The 23,863-nt window shown below is 39.8% G+C and overlaps 1 protein-coding gene across 1 annotated transcript in view; it reads right to left on the bottom strand.

The window, feature by feature from the left end:
- Positions 1–706: 706 nt before the first annotated feature.
- Positions 707–23,863, bottom strand: part of LOC126272843 (transcription factor GAGA-like) — a 100,815-nt gene continuing 77,658 nt past the window's right edge. Inside the window, exon 6 of the mRNA XM_049976046.1 lies at positions 707–21,797. Within this exon, the coding sequence (XP_049832003.1) occupies positions 21,345–21,797 (453 nt within the window). The 3' untranslated portion in view covers positions 707–21,344. The remainder of the gene's footprint in view (positions 21,798–23,863) is intronic.

The raw sequence follows: 23,863 nt of genomic DNA, 5'->3' as shown, positions 1-23,863 counted from the left end.
GGGAAGTGGGAGGGAGGGGGCAGAGGGAGAGGGAAGTGGGAGGGAGGGGGGAGAGGGAGAGGGAAGGGGGAGGGAGGGGGGAGATGGAGAGGGAAGGGGGAGGGAGGGGGAGATGGAGAGGGAAGGGGGAGGGAGGGGGAGGGGAGAGGAGAGGAGGAGTGGGAGGTTGAGGGGGAGAGGGGGAGGGAAGTGGGAGGGAGGGGGGAGAGGGAGAGGGAAGGGGGAGGGAGGGGGGAGATGGAGAGGGAAGGGGGAGGGAGGGGGAGATGGAGAGGGAAGGGGGAGGGAGGGGGAGGGGAGAGGAGAGGAGGAGTGGGAGGTTGAGGGGGAGAGGGGGAGGGGAGAAGGGGGAGGTTGAGGGGGAGGGGTTTGGGAGAGGGGCTGGGAGAGGGGGAGGGGTTTGGGAGAGGGTGAGAGAGAGGGAGAGGGGTTTGGGAGAGGGTGAGAGAGAGGGAGAGGGGTTTGGGAGAGGGTGAGAGAGAGGGAGAGGGGTTTGGGAGAGGGAGAGGGGTTTGGGAGAGGGAGAGGGGTTTGGGAGAGGGAGAGGGGTTTGGGAGAGGGAGAGGGGTTTGGGAGAGGGTGAGAGAGAGGGAGAGGGTGTGAGAGAGGGAGAGGGTGTGAGAGAGGGAGAGGGTGTGAGAGAGGGAGAGGGTGTGAGAAAGGGAGAGGGTGTGAGAGGGAGAGGGTGTGAGGGGATGAGGGGGTGAGGGGGTGAGGGTGAGGGGGAGGGGGATGGTGAGGGGGAGGGGGAGAGGAAGAGGGAGAGGGAAAGAACACGACTGACATCTGCACCAGATTCTTCTTACAAAGCTGGTAGTTGCCGAAAGGCAAAGAGAGTGAGGCCAGGAGATAGACCATAAAACCCAAATTTCAACCAAGTGGTTCAACATTCACCACATCAAAGTCCAGGATGCACTGCATAAATAGCTACATACAACTTTTCTGACAGGGATCATTGAATCTGGGTGGTATGACTCCATCTTGAAAGGAGAGTGGGAGGAATTAAAAAGAGTGGTTTGGCTTCATACTACTATGTGTAGCACATAGGAACAGGGAAAACAGATAATGGATTTTAAGAGAGAGATTGTAATCCTCATCTGCAAAAAAAAAATAAATTCAAAATATGAATTACCAAATATTCAGCCTCATTGTGTATTAATCTATCTTCAACACAATCAAACAATATGTCAAAGCTATACTTTCAGAAGACCAGTCTCTATTCCAAAAAATGTAAGAAAACTAGAACAACATTATTAGCTTTATAAATGGATCTGGAGTGAAAGTGATAACAAACGAAGAAATCTGTACAATAGGAATTTTATTTAAAGGTCAAATTATTATGCCATGCCACTCAGGCTTTCTTGATAATGACCTCAAATATCTTTGTGTGTGTATAATAGCCAGACATTTTTAAATTATGCTATGACTGTTTTAAGCATGTGATAACATCCTAAGTGTTGAAATTGCAATCATATATTGAAAAATAAAAATTATAGTCAATGGCAGAAAGACAGTGGTGTTCTTCACAGAAAAGAAAGGTATATAATTACATACATAGCTTTCAAACATATGTTACTGATAAAATAAGATAAGGGAAACGAAGGCGAAAGCAATGCTGGTCATTTGGATTCTGGGGGACCAGGACATCATGCAGGGGAGAGTCACAGCTTCCCAAAACTCCTCAAACCAAAGCAAAATCAATTCATTGGTACACTGAACATACAGACACTGACTAGAACAGGAAAACTCAAGATACTGACAGATACTTGAGACAGATTTGAAATTCCGTATACTTGCAGTACAAGAAACACATTTTCGTGATTGTGAACACTTTGATTCTGGTGCCTATCGAGTCTACAAGGGGAAGCCTGCAATCAAACTGAAAAATAGTAACATAAATTTGTTGGGAGCAGCATTCCTCATGCATAACAGTATCCAGGACTCTGTGGTAGACTTCTCATCACCCTCTGAATGCCTCTCTCTAGTCACAGGTAAATGTGCCAATGAGACCGGTACACTGACAAACGCTCATGCTCCGGTCAATAACGATTCTGACAAAAACAAAGAGGAGAAGTTCTGGTCACAACTCGAGCGTGTACTCACCAAGATACCTCAACATCATGTCAAAGTCTTGTTGGGAGATTTCGATATGCAAATTGGCAGAGAACGTGAACATAGTCATCTAATAGGGAATTTTTCAGCACACAAAAAGACTAACACAAATGGACATCACTTAATCAACATATGTGGGATAGCCAACCTCCACATAATGTCCACTCACTTTAAGAAACCACCGAGCAAAATGACTGCATGGAAATCTCCAAACAATCACATTGGGGAATATCAAATTGACCATGTAACGATAATCAGAAAATTCTCTCCAGAAATCATGAACATGAGGGTACGCAAAGCTCAATAGCATTAAATTTAGTAATTACAATTTGTATAGTTTACATTAACCTAAAACAAGTTCAAGTGTTTATCATACGTGTTTATGTATTTTGAAACGATTTCAGGCTATGGTATTGTTTTAAATGAATAATGTCCTCCTGCTAGGCAATATCAAACATACAGAATTAAGTGCTCCCTGTTCAGTCACTTCAAAGAGATTGTCAGTGCTACTAATAATCAAATATAGACGTAAAAATAAGTTTGTTAAGTGCCATTATCATTATTTATTCCAAAAATTCCGTGTAGTAGTTGGATCACTATTCAAACCTATTACACGCGAAAGCCACTTTCCGGAAGTCCGATGCCACATGGTCCAATAATAATACAGTATATTCAGGTAGTGGCATCGCAATCTGCTTCAATTCTTATAGTGAACTGGCAACTTTTTGGCACAACAAATTAAAAGATAATCAGCAAGTTTAATCTAGTGATTTGTTAACTGCCTTGTAATACATTGCACCAGCTAAAATGCAGTCCCACTGTGGATGCTGTTCTCGAACACAGGATGAGTTGGTTGACATTCATAAGCAGCTGGAATCACTCTGACTACAGTAAAACGACTGGCACCTGGTGCGAATCGGAGTCTTGTACCTTTGATACCTGTAACAGAGGTACCTCGAGTAATATCGACTCCCGTGAATCCCGTCTCCTCTGCAGAAAGTGCGTGATCTGTCATTACTCATCCACTTGACTGCAAGTGGCATTTCAATGGTAGATCTGGGTGTCTTGTACTGGGTGGATGGGGGCCAGGGAGGACTCATGGTGTTACACTGATTTCCCTAACCAACAATTTTGAGGTGCCACCTTTCACGTCACCTCTGTTGGGGAACCTATTTTGTTTGGTGTCACAAGGAAGCACATGCAAAAGGGTGTGGGTCTATTAATTGTCGGCAGTTCAAACATGTGGCAAATAATGGTATCCCTTAGTGAAATGGCAGCAAGGACAGGTAAGGACACCAGGCACATTCAGCACTGGTGGCCTCATTCAACATGCTGAAGAGGCTATCCCAGAAGCCACAGAGGGAACAGGGTGCAATCAACTGCAGATTGTGGTGCTTGTTGGAACCAATGATGCCTGTCACCTAAGCTTTAAAATTATTCTTGGGTCAGTCCAGGGACTGGCAGAGAAGCTTGAGAAGATCAGCCTTGTGCATGGAGTTTCAATGAAGCTCACAATTTGGAGCACTGTTCCCCGAACCGATCATGGCCCTTTGGTTCTGAGTGGAATGATTGACCCACAGACTTCCAAAGTTTTGTGACAAGCTAGGCTGCAACTTCCTGCACTTGCACCAAAGGCTGAGAACTGTAAGGTCCCCCTAAACAGGTCAGGTGTACACCACACATCAGAGGCTGCTACTCAGGCAACTGACTCTGTGTGGGGTGCACACAAAGGTTTTTTTTTTTTTTTTAGGTTAGGTGACTCTCCAACCAATCCAGATAACAACAGCTGTAGGAAACCCAGAAGTATCAGAGTAAGATCCCACAGGTGAGAGTATAAAAATCTTAATGGTAAACTGCTGAAGCATTCCCAGCGAAGTGCCAGAATTTGAAGCACTCATGAAAAGCAGTGAAGCTCACATAATAGTAGGTACAGAAAGCTAGTGGAAACCTGAAACTTATAGCAGTGAGACTTTTGGGTAAAATTTAAGAGTATATCGACAGGATAGGCAAATGGGAAATAGAGGTGGTGTATTTGTCACAATAGACAAGAAACTCAAATTCACCGAGATAGAAATTGAAGCTGCATGTGACTGTTTGGGCAAGGGTCAGTATCAGGGGTGGGCATAAAATGATAATTGCATCCTTCTATCGCCCATCAGACTCATCTCCTGATATAATCAAAAACTTTAGAGAAAACCTCAGTTCACTGCCACGAAAGTTCCCCAATCATACCATAATCATCAGTGGAGACTTAAATCATCCAACAATTAACTGGGAAAATTACAGTTTTGTTTGTGGTGGGCGTGATAAGACACCCTGTGAAACATTACTAAATGCCTTCTCTGAATACTATCTAGAACAGATAGTTAGGAGCCCCACTCACGATGGAAATATATTGTACCTAATGGCAACAAATAGACCTGACCTCTTTGAAGATGTCCACATCGAAACTGGTATCAGTGACTATGATTTGTTGTGGCAATAATGATTACCAAAGTACAAAGGACAAGTAAACCAAGCAGAAAGATATATATACATTCAGTAAACTAGATAAATAATCAGTAGTGTTATATTTCAGCGAGGGACTTGAAACTTTCAGCACAGGGCAGGAGCATGTAGAGGATCTCTGGTTCCAGTTTAAAAGAATAGTTGGTCAGTTCATAATGGGAGGGAATCTCTGTGGTATACAGTCATGGTAAAGAAACTTCAAAGAAACAGAGATTACTGCATAATAGGTGTGAAACAAAGTGTAGGGCTATACATACAGAGACGCTGAATCAAATGTGTTTGGCTGTCAAGAGGGCAATCCATTATGCCTTCAATGGCTACTGTACCAGAATATTGACAAGTGATCTTTCACAGGATGCAAAGAAATTCTGGTGATATGTAGAGGCTGTTAGTCGCACCAAAGTTAGTGTCCCGTCCCTAGCAAAAGACACAAACTGAAATTGAGGGTATTAAAGCAAAATCTGAAATGCTTAACTCTGTTTTCGAATGTTCCTTTACAAAGAAAAACCTAGAACTGTCCCTATTTAATCCTCATACCACTGAATATATGAATTAAGTAAGTATTAGTATCAGTGGTGTTGAGAAACAGCTGAAATCATTACAATTTAACAAAGTTCCAGGCCCCGATGGAATCCTTGTCAGACCGTAGACTGAATTTGCAGTTGAGTTACCCCCACTTCTAACTATAATTTATAATAGATCCCTGATACGAAAAACAATGCTCAATTCTTGGAAAAAGGCCCAGGTCACTCCCATCTACAAGAATGGTAGTATAAGTGATCCACAAAACTACGATCAATTTGTTGTAGAATTTTAGAACGTATTCTAAGCTCAAACATAACCATGTAACTTTAACACAATGATTTCCTCACAGCCAACCAGCATATATTCCGAAAACATCGATCATGTGAAACCCAACACACAGTTTTCTCGCATGACATACTGAAAGCTTTGGATCAAGGCAGTCAGGTAGACATATTACTTACCGATTTCTGAAAAGCATTTGACTCAGTGCCACACCTACACTTACTGTTAAAAGTTCGATAATATGGGGTATCAAGTGAAATTTATGACTGGATTGAGAAGCTTTTGGTAGGGAGGAAACACCATGTTACCTTGGATGGAAAGTCATTGTCAGATGTAGTAGTAAATTTGGGTGTGCCCTAGGGAAGTGTATGGGACTCTTGCTGTTTGTGCTGTATATTAATGACCTTGCAGACAGTATTAGTAGTAACCTCAGACTTTTTACAGGTGATCCAGTTAACTATAATGAAGTGCTGTCTGAAAGAAGCTGCGTAAATATTCAGTCAGATGTTGATAAGATTTTAAAGTGGTGCAGAGACTGGCAACTTGACTTAAATGTTCAGGAATGTAAAATTTTGCACTTCACAAAATGAAAAAAACGCAGTATCCTATGGCTACAATATCAATGAGTTACAGTTGAAATCGGCCAACTCATATAAATATCTGGGTGTAAACGTTTGAAGGGATATGAAATGGAATGATCCCACAGACTCTGTTATGGTAGACTTCAGTTTATTAGGAGACTATTGGTGAAGAACAATCAGTCTATAGAGGGGTTTGCTTACAAATCACTTGTGCAACCAATTCTAGAACATTGCTCAAGTGTTTAGGATCAATATCAAACATGAATAAATGGGTATAGGGTTGGGATGTTTGAGGAAGGAGACCAAACAGCGAGGTCATCGGTGTCATCGGATTAGGGAAGGACAGGGAAGGAAGTTGGCCGTGTCCTTTCAAAGGAACCATCCTAGCATTTGCCTGGAGCAATTTAGGAAAATGACAGAAAACCTAAATCAGGATGGCTGGACGCGGGATTGAACCATCGTCGTCCTGAATGTGAGTCCAGTGTGCTAGCCACTGTGCCACCTCGCTCGGTAAATGGGAATATGGAATGTATACAGAGAAGGCCACCACGAATGTTCACAGGTTTATTTAATACATTTGAGAGTGTCCACTAACAACCGGCTTTAAAAGATTTCTCTAAGAATATATGAGGGGCAGTCAAGAAGTTTCTAGCCTGAGATAGTTACTGTAATGTCTCACACAAACGGCACCATCCAATGTTATGGTGACCCTTTGTGCAAATCCAAGTCAAATTTCGCAGCTCCATCTTCATTAGTTTTGCTACTAGAGTGCATTGTATACCGTAGTGTAAGCAAAATGGTGAATATCGAGAGAATCAAGAATCGTGCTGTGACTGAGTATCTTCGTTTGAAGGGAATGACAACCAAGGAAATTGGGGAGGATATGTGGAATACACTTATGGGCAGTGCTCCGTCTTATACAACAGTGAAAAACTGGGTGTCCAGCTTCGAATGTGGAAGAACGAGTGTGGAAGATGTGCCAAGGAGCGGAAGACCTGCCACGGTTGCTACTGGTGACTGCAATTCATGATGCAATTTTGCAGGATGGTCGAAAAATGTTGGAGCACATTGAAATCACATTTGGATTCTCCCATCAGACTCTATCAGTAATGAGTTCTTGATAGAGGTGCTCAGCCATCTGGTGTATGGAGACCCCTTGCAACCATTCTTCGTGGTCTCTAAGAGGGGCATTCTCCAAAACTTCAGTTAATGGACACCTGACAAAATCTTTCCTAGTTCGATGATTTATTCACCACGACTACCTTCTGTCTATGGCCCTAAATGCCACAGCACCTGCTGTAGCACCTTACTGAACTCAAAATTCAATGAATCTCGATATTGAATAAAAGGATTTACTATACAGTATATGCCAATGGTGCATCTATTGCTGCAATTTCTTCTTAAAGAAGCAATCAATACCTACATGAGGATGTCTGGTACACAAAAAATAGGAGAAGCAGATTTGTTTCAATACCAGAACTCGCATCTTTCTCTAGAAATATACTCCTGAACATACAAGGTGTTGTAACCACAGGAAAAAGCCAAGTCTAAATAAAGTCTATCTCAGGTAGCATGACAGAAATAGTACACAAACAGCAGGAAAGTTAAAATGTAAAGCTGGATGCAGAGCATGGCAGAGAGGTCACAAAGAAACAGGACTCAGATGTACAGCCGAGGCAGAAGTCCAAAATGCTGGACAGATGCGAGTGATAAGAAAGCAAACAGTGCAAGCTATAAACAGACAAAAGATGCCCTGTGTAGGGGACCCTTGATAAGCAGTCAATTGAATGTATCAACAGAGGACACTTCTGGTTAGAGAGAGAAGTCTGGGAGCGGAGAGTGAAAGAAGAAGGACCCTTGGTGGGGACAGCACTACGTCATGAGGAGCCAATGGAGAGCTCAGGACACAGTGCATGACCATATAGAGAGAGGCACTGTATCCCTCCACCCAGCTTCTGAAAGAAAAGAATGAAGTTAATATGTAAACAGAACCAAATAAGGACAAGTTACCTTCGACATTAATTCATGCCAAGTGCTGGTGGGTCGAAGGGGAAAGCTAACAAAACTCGGGAGCACGCAGCTTCATCTCTGTGAAAGACTTTGCCATTCCACGGGTACATTTACCAACACAGTTAGATTGATCTGTACTCTCATTGACTAAACTAGAACTTGTGTAAAATTCAGAAGAGTCTTACCATTCTGCAGAAGGAAATCCAGGACTTAACTTTCGAGGCAAAACTCGAAGAACTAGAAGAATTTGAACAGAGTGAAATTACGGAAATAAACTTAATGCCAATAGATGTTCATGAGGGGCAGCAAATGGAAACAGAAAACGTTTTTATTTTAAGAGAAAACAGTTAAATGTCTACATCTGTATGTTAACTTCAGTGGTATTTTGTTTTAAGTAATCAATGAAAATAAGTTCTTACCTCAATTTCTCTTTGAAGTGCCTTTATAATAGCCTGACAGACTTTTGGTATTATTTCACTGGTTTTGGATTTAGAAATCCTATGCATGTACATTAAGGAGCTGTACGAATCTCCAGTCGCTAAAAAGCGTAATGTAACGGCAAGTTGTTCAGCAGGGGTTACAGCCGCTCGAAAATTTGTATCCTTAAGTGTGTAGTACTGTGCTGTCATATTTAGTAATACATCAAAGTCTGTCGTAGACATACAAACAAAATTTTTGAAGCCCTGTGCATCTTGAAGTTTAAGGTCGCGCATCACAGAAGTGTATGCTCCATGACTACCCCATTTATTGAGAAAGTTACGCACCCACCACCTAAGTTCCTTTCTCCGCTTATTCTCCGTATTCACTATTAAATTCACAGCACTAGCGCAAAGAAATAGACATTCTACGTTGGATGCCACGTTCTGTGAAACTGACTGGCTACATGTCGCCAGTGAGAACGCTCACGTTTGCTACTTATGCCGGGCACTTGTCTGTCCTTGAACCAAGTCACGAGATGCATGTGCCGAGAAACTTTTCTCCACGACTTGTGCAGGGCACGAATCTCCACGACAAATCCCTCAGTGTGAACGAAGCTTAAGAAGAGGTAGATCTAGAAAATTAGACTCACAATGGCGAGGGCCATATGAAGTAGTAAAAGTGGATACACCAAACAGTCATAAAGATTAAAAGAAACAAAGAAACCAAAGTACATGCAAACAGACTGAAACAGTTCTTTTAAGTGAAAACTGTCCAACACCACTGCATCAGAGTATGCAACGAATGATTTTCAGTTGACATTTTCCAAGTTCTTCAGGATTGTATTATGATAATGCAGGACAAATAGAAATATATAGCACCCCGTGGAGAATTGTTACTTATGTAAATTTAAATACTGTAACAGAGAGGTTTCAGAAGGCAGAAAGGTATGCTAAAACAGTGGTACAAAAGTGCCGGGAGACATTAAAACAACTAAACATAGGCTTAATAGAATGTCGATTACTAGATGAACAGGTGACACATCACATAGAATAAAAAACGCAGGTCTGCAACAACTAGTACAACAGCTGATGAAACATGATACTAGAAGGTAGAGAGGAGTCTTTAACTTCATTGGACAGGTGAGTAAGATACTGTTCAGGACATTAGATGAAGCAGATGCAGCTTATTACAAAGAAAGAATAGATGCTACGGAAAGAAATTCAGAAGGTTTACTAAGGTTAACAAAGGAACAAGTGGCAGTGGTAAGGGCCACATTGTAAGGAGTTAACAGACAGTGTATACGTTAGAGTCAAATGTTCTAAAGACGAGCATGCAAAGATTACAGCATTTCCTGAAAGAATATGTGAAAGAAACAGACATGGGTTTTAAACGTTTAGCGACGTTTGCCACAATAACAAAAGAGATATTACAATTAGTGGCAATGTTCAGCCGAATTGAGGAAGAATATGAACAGATGATAAACGCTATTGTAAATGCACAAAAGGGAATACTGCAGCCTCACATCATTAACCCAGTTCAAATTGTAAATTATTTAAGTGTGGTCTGTTGTTAAATCAGAATTTGGCATTAGAGGCGGCAGCCATGAAATTTGTAAAATAGAGCCTGAAAACACCACTATTGTAAATCCTGCTCAAATGTCGGAACACTTCAAGGAATTCTTTATCACTACGACAAAATCAAACGTCAATGTTACAAATTACAAAAAAAATGTATGTCCATTTGGGCTTGATCGAAAAAACATATCTCCCATGAAATTTTGAAACATTACAATGAAAGAAATAGAAGACATTACATTATCACTAAAAACTAAAAATTCGGTGGATTGGGTAATGAACAAATCATTTGAAGAATTTTTTTCTAGAATCTTTAAAATATGCGGAAATAAAACCACTTTTTAAAAAAGGGTCAGGAGAAGATATGGGGAATTATTGTCCTATTTCCCTCCTTCCAGTGCTCTCAAAAATTTTCAAAAAAGTTGCTGCTATCCAAATCCAAAACTTTATTGTATCACAAGGGATTATTTTGTGGAATCAGTTTGGCTTCCAGCAAGGGAAAAATACAATTGACGCCATAAATAATTTCACAGAAAAAATTAGCACAGCTCTAGACAAAAACAGTAAAGTAGCCAGAATTTTCTGCGACCTGACAAAGGCTTTCGATTCCGTAAATCATTCCTCACTAATCCACAAACTAGAAAAATATGGGATTAAGGGTGCAGTACTTTATTGGCTTACTTCTTACTTATCTTATAGAAAACAAAGAACAATCATGTCTTCAAATGGTGTAAACTACCATTCAGACTGGAAAACAATAACACAGGGTGTCCCACAAGGTTCGATCCTCAGTCCAATTCTCTTTCTATTGTATGTCAACGACTAACCATTAAACATAAATTCACCATCCGTTCTGTTTGCTGCTGACATGTCTGTCTTGATAAAAAGTGAAGAAACAGAAACGATTCCTGATAGAGTCACTGGTACATTAGACAGGCTAGGGTCATGGTTCCAGTTAAATGGTCTGAAGCTTAATATATCAAAAACAAACTTGATTCAATTCGGAACCAAACAGTCAAAAGATCAGGAAATTAGTATAAATCATAAAAGTGAAGAATTAACAGAAGTGCATTCTGCCAAATTTCTAGGTCTACACCTCAATAAGAATTTAAACTGGAATGTTGGTGCTATGTACTATAACAAACATAAAAAGACAATGGAAAAGAACGTCGGAGATTGGCTTAGATTAACAAAGGAACAGGTGACAGTGGCAAGAGCCACATTCTCAAGGAGTAAATCGAACAGTGTACACACTGCAGTCTAATGAAGAAGTGTTGAAGTCAACATAGAAAAAGTAGAACAGTTTATTATAACTTATGTGAAATAGACAGATGTAGGATTCAAAACTGTTGCTTCACTCATAAAAATAAGTGAACAATTATTGCAATTACCAGCTTATTTGGGGAAGTAGAAGAATATAGGCAGATGATCTATGCTATTGTTAAAGTACAACCACTCATTATAAACCCAGTGCAAATCGCAAAATACTTAAGCTTAGTAAGAGATGAACAGATTTAGCTAAACAAGTCTCCCCCCTTCTTTGGTCAACCAGCTGAATCTCACTCCCCCAAACCATTGTTGCTAAGTCTCTGGCAATACCAACACTTGGGATGCAACAGACTGGTAGGATACTATTGGAAGGTAGAGCAACTGGAGAGAGAGTATTGGGTGAACATCGGTTTTATGGAAACTGCCATAACAGACATTGTTCTTAATGTAAGCATTGCTGACTCTGATGACAACGAATTCGAAGGCTCTAACATAACAATGATAGTGGAAGTAAAGGACATTAATGACTGCCCTCAGGTTCAAAACACTTTTTCCATTTGTTTCCATATTGTACACTGTGCCATGGTTTGGAACTGTAGATAGTGAAGTTCTGATATACTCGCAAAATTTCAAGTGTTACCACCGTGGTGATGACCTGAGATCACAACTGGTCATTGTACAGGGTGTTAAGAAATCTCTCTGCAGTGCCGTATGATTGTTAGCCGCACGTGCCATAGGATTGTTCAACTGCCTGGGTTCTTCAACTAAACAATAAATGCACAATACTGCAGTGATATTCTGTACCCATTCATAGGAAAACTTGTGTTAAGTGAAATACTGAACAGTTATTTTCAACAAAATGGTGCAACCGTGCATACAGCTCATGTTTCAATGTCACTGCTTGCTGATGTTTTTTGTGATCACATAATTTCACAGGAACTTTGGCCTCCACTACTGCCTGACCTAACACCACCTGACTTTTTCTTCTGGGGTGCAGCGAAAGCAACTGTCTATAAAAACCATCCAAATTCCATCGATGAATTGAAAACTGCAATATCCACTTTCAATGCTTCTGTTACAGAAGAAATGTTACAGCTTGTGCCTGGAAACATGATTAGATGAATCATTTAATGTGAAAATCTGTAAGTAAAATGAATATTCAATAAATAATAGTATATGAATACGTGGTGTCTAGCCTTTCAGACATGTCCAAAAGAACTGACACCACACTTTCGTGTAACTAATTTGCCTCAATGGGCAAAGGATCCACCACATTCAGTGTGAATGCATGATTATGTCTAACCTCCTGCAGAAATTTCCAAGCAGCGAGCATGGAGAACACAGACAGACTACAGATAGATGGCACTAGGTGGGAATGTGGTCGGTCAAGAGGCACGTCACAACAGTTTGCACAGTTGTGATAAACACTTTGTCCAGGTGACACAGTGGTTAATGCAACTGCCTAGTAAGTAGGAGATCCCAGGTTCAAATCTCGGTTAGGCATGCATTTTCACTCATCGCTGCTGATGCTGCACAAAATCCCGATGCAGCTGATAACAATATCATCTTCCCTTTCTTTTCCTTTCTACCCCTTCTCTACCTTAAATGCACATAATAATAATAGCATATAAAAATTACAGAAATAAACAGCTCTTTTTCTCATTCACAGATTACAACAAAATACATTATCCATAGACTAATACTAAAAAAATCCTTAGGCCACACTGTACTCAATCCAAATTTAAAAAAAAGAAAAAGACAAATTTTGGCGAGTACACTTTCCCTAGTTAAGAGAAGAAGAGTCGAAGCTTTCGCAATGAAGACCAGCATCAGACAAGATGATGGGTTATCCACAATTTCTTCAATGTGGCTTTTGATTACATCATGAACATTTGGCGAAATGATAAAGCACTTTAATAAAACTTGGAGCAAAACTATAATAAGATCAAACTGCCTGGGGTTTGCACATGATTTAATTCTCTTAGCTCTCAATATGCAAGAAATTCATGCCCAGATCAGCAGTCTACAAAAAATAGGATTACATGTGTCATTCTAGCAAACTAAGGTTATGGCTATAGCCCTGAGTATAAATGCAGTATCCAGAAATGATCGTAAAACTAACACAGTGCTGCAATTTAAATACCTGGTAGAAATCATCGTGCTCAAACTAAGTGAGAAAACAAAAGGAAAAACAGAACTATCAAAGTAAAAAGAAAGTAATTTTTAACCTGGTCAACATATAATAAGAAATAATCTTGATCATGTTGAGCACCACATCTGATAATGTTAATGATTAATTGAAAAGGAAAACATCTCAGCTCTATTATTACACATTTATTGTGTTACAACCGGTTTTGTTCATTGAAAATCTTCAGGTCACCTCCAGATAAACAAAACAGGAAATTAAACTAAAGCTATAGCAGTTTGAGTTGTGCTAAAGGCATGACGTAAGTGGTCTGGTTGTCATATGTGATGTCAATGACCACATCCAAAAACACTGGTCATAAACATTCTGCCAGCTGCCTGGAGGAAGTATGGAGAGCAGACACAACATGCTGCAAACAGTAAACTTGCCAGACGAGGCCACTTTGTGACTGAGGTAAACACATAAACATAGCACTTGGCTTCCAGCAAGTGTAACAGTCAACTGTGTGATTACAATTGATATAAGAAACGGCAAAACCTTCAGCACAGGACTGATGTTAAAGATTGCACAATGAATCCAAATATTGAAAAGTAGAACCACACTTGTGCACAATGAAACCAAATATTGAAAAGTAGAACCAAACTAAAGTTAGCAACACAATTATGCAAGTTAGCAACACAATTGTGCATGATAACAAGGGCACAGGGAGCAGTGCTTACACCAAACTACATCGTCATTTGGCAGCTACGACAGTATGTGAATGATTATTAACACAGTTGCAAACTAGTTGAATCACTGATTGTAAAAAGGAAGAAAGTCCATTTTTTTCGAAAATAAGCTGAGATATACATTTAATTTTGGAGCTGTCCACTCATCAATGGGTGGAAACGGGAAGAAAAACCCAATAATAATACGGACAGTACAGCCTTTTAAAATTTGTAGTTACTGGAATCGAGAAGAGTGTCCAGACATTCTTCTGTTTTTCCACTCATCAGTGTGCGCAGCATCACCAGATGTCAGACAAAGAATGTTACAACAATGCTATTAAGTGGCATTTAAAGATATTGTTTCAGTTTTATCGACCCACATTATTGTCAGTGTATTTACATAAGTTGCTATTTGTAGACACTTCGCAAAATGAGAGAAAATGACTCTGAAATTGAAAAAGTGCACGGGAGAAGAAAAGGTATAAGAAATGTAGATACTATGTCAAAGAAAGAAGCAAGAAAGCTACACTATGTGATCAAAAGTATCCAGACACACCTCAAAACATACATTTTTCATATTAGGTGCATTGTGCTGCCACCTACTGCCAGAAACTCCATATCGACGACCTCATTAGTGATTAGACATCGTGAGAAAGCAGAATGGGGCACTCCACGAAACTCACGGACTTTGAACGTGGTCAGGTGATTGAGTGTCACTTGTGTCATATGGCTGTACATGAGATATCTGCACTCCTAAACATCCCTGGGTCCAGTGTTTCTGATGTGATAGTGAAGTGGAAATGTGAAGGGACATGTACAGTACTAAAGTGTAGAAGCTGACCTTGTCTGTGGACTGGTAGAGACCTCCGATAGTTGAACACGGTCGTAATGTGTAATAGGCAGACATCTATCCAGACCATCACACAGGAATTCCAAACTGCATCAGTATCCACTGCAAGTACTATGACAGTTAGGCGGGAGGTGAGAAAACTTGGATTTCATGGTCGAGCGGCTACTCATAAGGCACACATCATGCCGGTAAATGCCAAACGACGCTTCGCTTGGTGTAAGGAGCGTAAACATTGGACAACTGAACAGTGGAAAAACGTGGAGTGATGAATCACGGTACAGAATGTGGCGATCCGGTGGCAGGGTGTAGGTATGGCGATTGCCCGGTGAACATTGTCTGCCAGCATGTGTAGCGCCAACAGTAAAATTCAAAGGTGGTGACGTTATGGTGTGGTCGTGGTATTCATGGAGGTGGCTTGCATCCCTTGTTGTTTTATGTGGCACTATCACAGCACAGGCCTACATTGATGTTTTAAGCACCTTCTTGCTTCCCACTGTTGAAGAGCAATTCAGGGATGGCGATTGTATCATTCAAAACGATGGAGCACCTGTTCATAATGCACGGCCTGTGGCAGAGTGGTTACACGACAATAACATCCCTGCAATGGACTGGCCTGCACAAAGCCCTGACCTGAATCCTACAGAACACCTTTGGGATGTTTTGGATTGCCGAATTCGTGCCAGGCTTTACCGACCACCAACGATACCTCTCCTCAGTGAAGCACTCCGTGACGAATAGGCTGCCATTCCCCAAGAAACCTTCCAGCACCTACCTGCAAGAGTTGAAGATGTCATCAAGGCTAAGGGTGGGCCAATGCCATACTGAATTCCAGAATTACCGATGGAGGGCACCACAAACTTGTAAGTAATTTTCAGCCAGGTGTCCTGATACTTTTGATCACATTGTGTAGATCACTAGGACAGGAATATATAACCTCACAAGGATTAGTTGTGCCAGCAAAACGGTCTGGTCCCCCATGCAGCAATTTTTATATAAAGGTTTTCATGTGATATTTGTCTTCATTTTAGTGATAAATATTTAAGTGAAGTATATTGTATCTTGCTCCAACATTCTTTTTTATTGCACTTGTTCCAAAATGAACATTCCAAAGATGAGGATCAAATGGAAATAATTAGGAGATTGTATGATGGTTAAACTAAAAGGCAGAAAGATCTGTATTTAATGGGACTGATAAGAGTATTCACCTGTACAAAGGAGAAGGAGCAGAAAAGAAAATCTGACATTTGTGAAGAAAGGTACATACAGATTCTTTGTTATGAAACAGACTGAAAGGACACAGGTATGTCGCAAAGCATTTTGCAGTCTGCATGTTGTGAGTGATAAGGTTGTTGTATGCTTAAAATCGCTCCTTGTTAATAGCCAGTCTCCAGATGACTGTAGAGGAAAGTATATTAACAGGGGATACACAGGTGGATTTGATGTCATTGACAAGACTGATGCTCATATTCGATCTTTCCCAACCCACTACAGTGACAAAAGTATTGTACATTTGTATTCCAACTTAAATTTGAAAAAGATGCATCATTTGTTTTGTGATAAAAACCCTGAATTGATAACGAAGTATGAACATTACCACAAGTACTTCTATGAAACTTTTCACTATAGATTTGGTCACCCACAAGTAGATGTATGTTCTGCCTGTGAAGAGCTTCTAGCCAAAACTAAATCTTTGTTAACGAATGAAGTTTCAAAACAAATGGCTGTCACAGAATTGATGGTTCACAAGTGACAAGCTTCTAAGTTCTATAAAAAACAACAAGAGGTGATAAAACTGTGTGCTAAAAGGAATGATGTAATCAGCCTGGTGTTTGATCATATGCAAAAAGTTCCCCTTTCTTGTCTTCCTGAACAGGAAATGTTCTATGTTCGAAAACTGTGGCTTTTGGTATTTGGAATCCATAACCTCAAAGATAATACAGCACAGTTCTACTGCTACCATAAAGGACAAGGCAATCGAGGTCCAAATGAAGTGTGCACATTTCTCAGTGACTACGTAAGTGGAATATCTGACTCAGTGAAAGAACATGTGTCTGTGATTCTTGTGGTGGGCAAAATAAAAACAACACAGTTGTACAGTACCTGATGCATCTCGCAATGACTTTGAAATTTCAAATAATTCAGCATTATTTTGCTGTTAAGAGGCCACTCCCTCCTCCCATTTGATGGGGATTTTGCCATAATCAAGAGAGGCATACGACAAGAAGGTAGAATCTACTCTGTCAAACAGTACGTTGAAATGATAGTGAATTTAAGAAAAACACTGGATTTGTTTCACGTCAAGATTATTGAACATAAAGATACTATTGACTTTAAGGAACGGTGGTCACACCAATTTAAAAAAACTTCATTTGCCATAAATTGTCAAGAAAAGGAAAGACTTTTGCTTGCTAAATTTCGGCATTTGACCTATAAGCATCAGAATCCATGGTATGTCATTTGTTAGGAATGGACAGATGGACTGCTTCACAATACATATAGGATTTTTAAAGGAAAACAAACACCTGATTATCCCAGAACAATAGCATACAACAATAAGATTCCTATAAATACGAAGAAGCTGAAAGATCATAATAAATCAGTTAAGTACATTCCATTAGAGTATCAAGAGTTTTTTAACAACATTCTTTAGTGGCCCACAGCAAATAATGATTTCCAGCCTGATGGAGAAGACAACATAGTACAATCTGATGAAGAAGATTAAAAAGTGTTAAAGAACATTGTCAATTAAAACATTTTATATGTATCACAGTGCATTGTTGTTCTTAAGATATTTTACTCAATAAATATCAATATTTTGAAATGATTAGTAACATAAGTAAAACTAAATAGCTCTGTAAACCTATGTCATTGTGACATTCTTTGCGAACTCCCCACGAGAGGATCATTTATTGGAAATGGGGCGAATATCCACCAACTTCCAAACAGGATAGCTTCAAAAATATTTATTGAATGGGCTGGAATGACTCATCACTGTGTACAGATAACCTAGTTCTACAAGTTTGCAATGGATCACAAAACTCTAGGAACAATATTGTAAGTGTTAACAAGTTTTTTAGTTTCCTCTAAACAGAGGTGATTGGACTTTCTTCCTTTTTTTCAATCAGTGATTCAATCATGTAAAATACATCATGAATGATATTATGATCTCACAGAACTAACGTAAGTTATTAATAATGTAGTTATAAAGGATGCAATGTCTATGAAAATGTAAAATAGCTAAGGCATCCAAACTAGTGGATAACATACGCTCTTAATAACATTACAAGCAAGCTGTGTTAAGTTAGCTACAATGGAAGAGAACATACACCAACGGTTACACAAAGCTGCATCATCATTAGGAGAATCCATAATTGCGATCATACAAAGTGATCATGACTACTGAATAAAAGTGGTTACAACATTGCTTGTAATAACTGGGATCACACAGTCGACTATCGCACTCGATGGAGGCCAAATACTATGTTTAAATGTCTATCTCAGTCATGGAGTGGCCCTGCCTGGCCAGTTTACTGTACACAGCATGCCGTGTCTGCTCGCCATACTCCTGCCAGATGACTCGCGGAATGTTTGTGATCACTGTTTTTGGATTTCGTCTTTAATATTACCTATGACAACCAGACCATTTATTTCATGAATTTAGCAGAACTTGGTGAGGACTTAGTATAAGGCTCTTATCAGTTTGAATTGTCTATTTTATTAAGATGCTGTAGCTTTAGTCTAATTTCTTGTTTCGCTTAACTTCAGTAACCTGAAGATGTTCAATGAACAAAATCGGTTATAACATAATAAATGTGTAATAATACAGCTGAAGTGGCTTTTGTTAATCAATAATAAGAAATGTTTATCAGTATACAGTAAGATCTAATATCATAAAATCATAACTCCCAGAAGCCAGTTACAATTACAGCACTCTATCCCAACATGAAACAGGACCATACAGCAACCACTGGTGAGAAATCTGGGGAAAAAGATTGGAGGACAATGGATGCGAGGAATCTAGCAAGATTTTGTGGATCTTGAATGTGAATTAACAGATCCAGAAACATAAGATAAAACTAACACCATTCTTAAGTCACACAAATTTTCAGCAGCAATGACACACATAAGTTTTTCAGACAAACTGAGAGAGTCATACACTAAAACTCCATCCAAACAGGCCTTGGAAGGCCCAACAGTACTGACCGGCCACCATGTCATCCTCAGCCCACAGGCGTCACTGAATGCAGATATGGAGGGGTATGTGGTCAGCACACCGCTCTCCTGACTGTATGTCAGTTAACGAGACTGGAGCCACTACTTCTCAATCAAGTAGCTCCTCAGTTTGCCTCACAGGGAGTGAGTGCACCCCGCTTGCCAACAGCGCTCAGAAGACCAGATGGTTGAGGGAGTCGTCATTGAATCAAACGAAAAGGCACTAGGCCAATTGCCAGAGCCAAACATTATAATCTTCAATGACAGACAATTTTATACAGACATTTATTTGTTTATTGGTTCTGTTGAAGACATTGATATATTCTGTGTCTGTAATAAAAATATATGTGCCTCACATAGTGGTTAAAATCATGTTCATTACATTTCTCCAAAAATGTAGCGTGACAGGGCTACTCCTTTGGGTAACAATTGTCATGATTTTTTGCTATGTGGAGCAATATTTATTATGACTGGATGGATGATTCGAGAATGGGTTATGAATACAAACCTGAAACTATTCATCATCCAGTAATAAAAAAGAGCTATTTCTGCAACTTTGCTGTTTGTCATATTGAAATAGTATCACAAGTTGCTGACCCTTTAACATACCAGCAGGCTGGAAATCTGTAAAAATAATTAAGCTTTAATCATACAACAAAAGGTCCATCACCTACTGATACTCCTGTTGAGAAAGTATTCTTACATATGGCTTTTTATAATTTTTTTTCTACGAACATCAAATAAAAATTTTCTCTTTTTGTTTAATTACACTATTTCCCCTGATCAGGTTGACTTAGGAAGTAAAACAAAAGAAAAAAAGTGCAACTAGCAGAGGCGATCCCCCCTCTCCCCCAATCCCTATCCCTATCCCCCTCCCCCCCCCTCTCTCTCTCTCTCTTTCTCTCTCTCTCTCTCTCTCTCTGTGTGTGTGGGGGGGGGGGGGGAAGGGGGGGGGGGGAGCACGTGTGAGAGAGAGTGCGCGCGCACACATTTGTCTAGTTCTTTTCACCCTGCATCCTGTCTATCAATTTAAGCAACTTTCCCTCATCTATTTCTTCCACTTAAGTTCCTTTACTTAAAATAAAGAAACTGAAGTTTTGAAAGGTCAAGATTCAACATCTCTGGCTTTTCATATTTCTATCAGGTGCATCCAAATTATCACAGTTTGCACAATAGGTGAATGAGTATTATTTTTCCATTTTACTGCATTTTGAGTTTACAACTAATGCTATCCGTGGCCTCCAAAAGAAAACAAGACAGTAAGCTCCAGATCTTAAAAAACTAGTATGCCAAATGAGAGGAAAAAATTATTGTGATAAATATGGAAGACTTATTCATGCAACTGGAGTAATGTGGAGTGTCTCAAAGTCTGCATTTTTTCTTACTGCCACAATTACAAACGACATGACGCTTCTGTAACAGTACTGCACATCAGCACTGTAACATGTGCACTGAAGAAAGATCATCTTTTCCAGTTCTGATGCAAACAACAACATTAACTGCTGTATTTCCAGTCACGGATCATCTGATTTCCAAATTGTGCACACATGAACATTATTACTTATGTACTCTAAGAAGATTCTCTGCAAGGTGGATAATGGAAGCACTTAAATCAATAAAAAAAATTAAATTTTCTAACCACCTTTGAGTGCTTTCCAGTAGATACCAATTTCAGCTAGCAGTCAAACCAAGAATTTTGTGTTTTACTTGTCAATAAATAATGTGACAAGGAGACAGAATGGCTTTAACTTCAAGAGCTGAAATTCCTAGTACTACTGATGGACACACACACAGAAGTACGAAAATACAAGAAATATAATAAACAGTATTACTTCAAACTCAATTACATGCAGTATTTTGGTGATCATTAGCTCCATATATTGCTTCTGCTTGTTTTAAGTGTACACCCAGTGAAAAGTATTTTCTACTAGTTAGCTTTAGCAATACCACTGAATTTTTATAAATTAAGTTACTCCCACTAGCAACCTCACCGAGAGACTTCTTAGTGTGCACATGATGTAGCTAAACTATCCAAAGCGAGTCACAGGAAATGACACACAAAAAGGAAGTGAGTTGCGATCTCAGAAAGAGAAGGTGCCTGAGAAATGCAGAGTTCCCACAGCCTCAAAAAGTAAGGGAGGACGATTCTCACTGCTGACTCTGCTGTGCTACAGGTGGCGTGCCCGCTACCCTGCGGCACTCCACTGGTGCCGGAGACACCAAATCGGCACAAGGTGCGGAAGGACCGGGCGACGGCGAGGGAACGGGGGACACTTTGCACACTATCTGCTCACAGGCCGTCTCCTGTCGTCGCTGCTGTGGAGAGTGGTGATGGTGCAGAGGGGCGAGCAGCGGCACCGGTAGCGGCAGCTGGACGGAGCGTTCCTCGGGTGGCAGCGGAAGCAGCTGCTGTGAGGACTGGTGTGAATGCTGCACGTGGAGGAGCACTGCTCGCATTGGAGTGTCTTCCTGAGCCTGTGACTGTGAGGTTGACTGTTGCTGCTGGTGATGATGCTGGTGGGATGACTGCTGCTGCTGCTGTTCTTGTTGCTGCTGCTGCTGCTGCGGCTGCTGTTGGTGATGAGGATGGTGGTGTTGCCCCTAGAGTCATAAACATTTTATATTATTGGCAAAAGCAATATAATCAATTGATCTGATGGAATTACACTTTCCTTGAGACATATGCATCTCAATTCAATAATGACAGAAGCTGAAGAAATGAATTAAAATTTATGCCAGGCCTGGGACTTGAATCCAGGACTCCTGCTTACTAGGCAGATGTGCTTACCATTACACCAATGTAGCAGTACAGCTAACACAGCTCCAACGACTACTCTCGTCCAGTGCCTTCCCTAATACAAACTCCAATTCAACATTCAGCCCATTTTCCCATTCTTAAATCATCAGTACTGCCAAGGCTCTCCGGTTCTGGAATAGCACCCCCACAACAGGGGGTACAGGCAGGATTTTCCCATCGTGTACAAAGCTGGGAGAGCCTCGGAAATACTGACAATTTAAAAGGGGGAAAATGGGCTGAAGTTGTGTTATGGGGGCAATGGACTGGGATAGTCCGTGCAGCTGTATCAGCTACACTGCTACATTCGTGTAATGGCTAGCACATCTGCCTCATAAGCAGGAGACCCAGGTTCACATCCCACCTGTGGCAGAAATTGTAATTCATAGCTTCAGCTTCTATCATTATCAACTATAACAGGCTATTTAAGCTCTTTGCTCTAGGCCTACTAATCAGTGACTACTATATCAAGTGGACTTACAAAATACAACTTTAAAATGCATTTTGTTTGTAATGAGAAACAAACCAACACTTTTCCGATAAAAATTGGGCATCACATGAAACAGCAAAAATGAAACTGCAAATATCTGTCAAAACAGAAATGAAAATGTGCCTGACAATGCCCTTTACTGCTTTGTTCGCCTGCTCTCCACTGAAAAGGTCCTTCAGTATTCCAAAATTTTTACAAATTTTATGCCATATCTTCTTCTCCAGTACCCTGACAGTTTCATCAACTATTTTGTCAGTGTGCAGGTTTCACATGCATGGATATGTTAGAACTGGTTGTGTAAACGACTTATAAATCCATGTGATTTTGAATTATAATTTTAATTTCATTGTTTGCATTAATCATTGTAACAAAAAAAGGTCCTAGATATTTCAATACGTTTACTTCTTCAAATGTTTCTGTTTGGACTTTAACAATATCTTTGATAATACATATAAGCACATAATGTGTTGTTGGGTTGAGGTTTAATTGCAAACCAGTTCTTCTGGGGTAACTAATTATCTGCTTTGTGAGAGCTATAATTTATTTTTGATTACCTCCTAAAAGAACTATTTCATAAACATAATTTCGTGCCCTTATTTAGATGTCCAATGGATCACTTTTTCTATTACTAGGATGAATAGAATTTGCATTAGGAAATCTCCACATTTCCCAAGAGAATGGATACTAAATACACCTGTAGTGAAATTTATATTCTGATTCTCAGTTGCATTTTCTAGGCACATTATGTTAGATTTATAAGTTTATTTTCCTATACACAATTAATACTGTTATGTCTACACGTAAAGTTCGTCAGTGAAGTGTAACAGAATAATAGCAATGTTGTGTGGAAGAAAACAATCTGCAAAAACTAAAAGCTGATTTAATGCAACTAAGCTGCATCTCTGATCACCATTGCATAGCAATTTGTAATCAATACAGGAATACAGTGTATACAACTTGTATTTGTATAATCTGTATAAGTAAGGACAGAGACAGATCTCCCTCATCTTCAAAAAGAGAGTGATAGGCAGGAGACAAATTGTCAATTTATACTAAATCCATTACACAAAAGTAGATATCAATAGCATAAAGAAAGAGGCTAAGATAAGAGGCAGCTTCAGAAAAAACTGATTTCTTTCTCTATACCTATTTAATTTTGCTTCTGGAAGTTGCAACAGAGAGAATCGAAATTAACAGAAAAAGCATAAAAAATAACAGTACAAAGATAGTGTGGTTTTAGATTGAAATGCTGCTACTATAATTTTAGAAGACTCAGAAAAGCCTATGAATTACATGTCAGATTTTAGTGGATGCTCTAGCCAACCACACACTAAAGACAAAAGTAAACAAAAGAAAATACATGTTGAAATAAAAACTAAGTAA

This window comes from Schistocerca gregaria, chromosome 5 (genome assembly GCF_023897955.1).
Source record: "Schistocerca gregaria isolate iqSchGreg1 chromosome 5, iqSchGreg1.2, whole genome shotgun sequence".
NCBI lineage: Eukaryota > Metazoa > Arthropoda > Insecta > Orthoptera > Acrididae > Schistocerca > Schistocerca gregaria.
The sequence above is the reverse complement of the archived record's forward strand: the minus strand, read 5'-3'. Positions and strand labels throughout refer to the sequence as shown.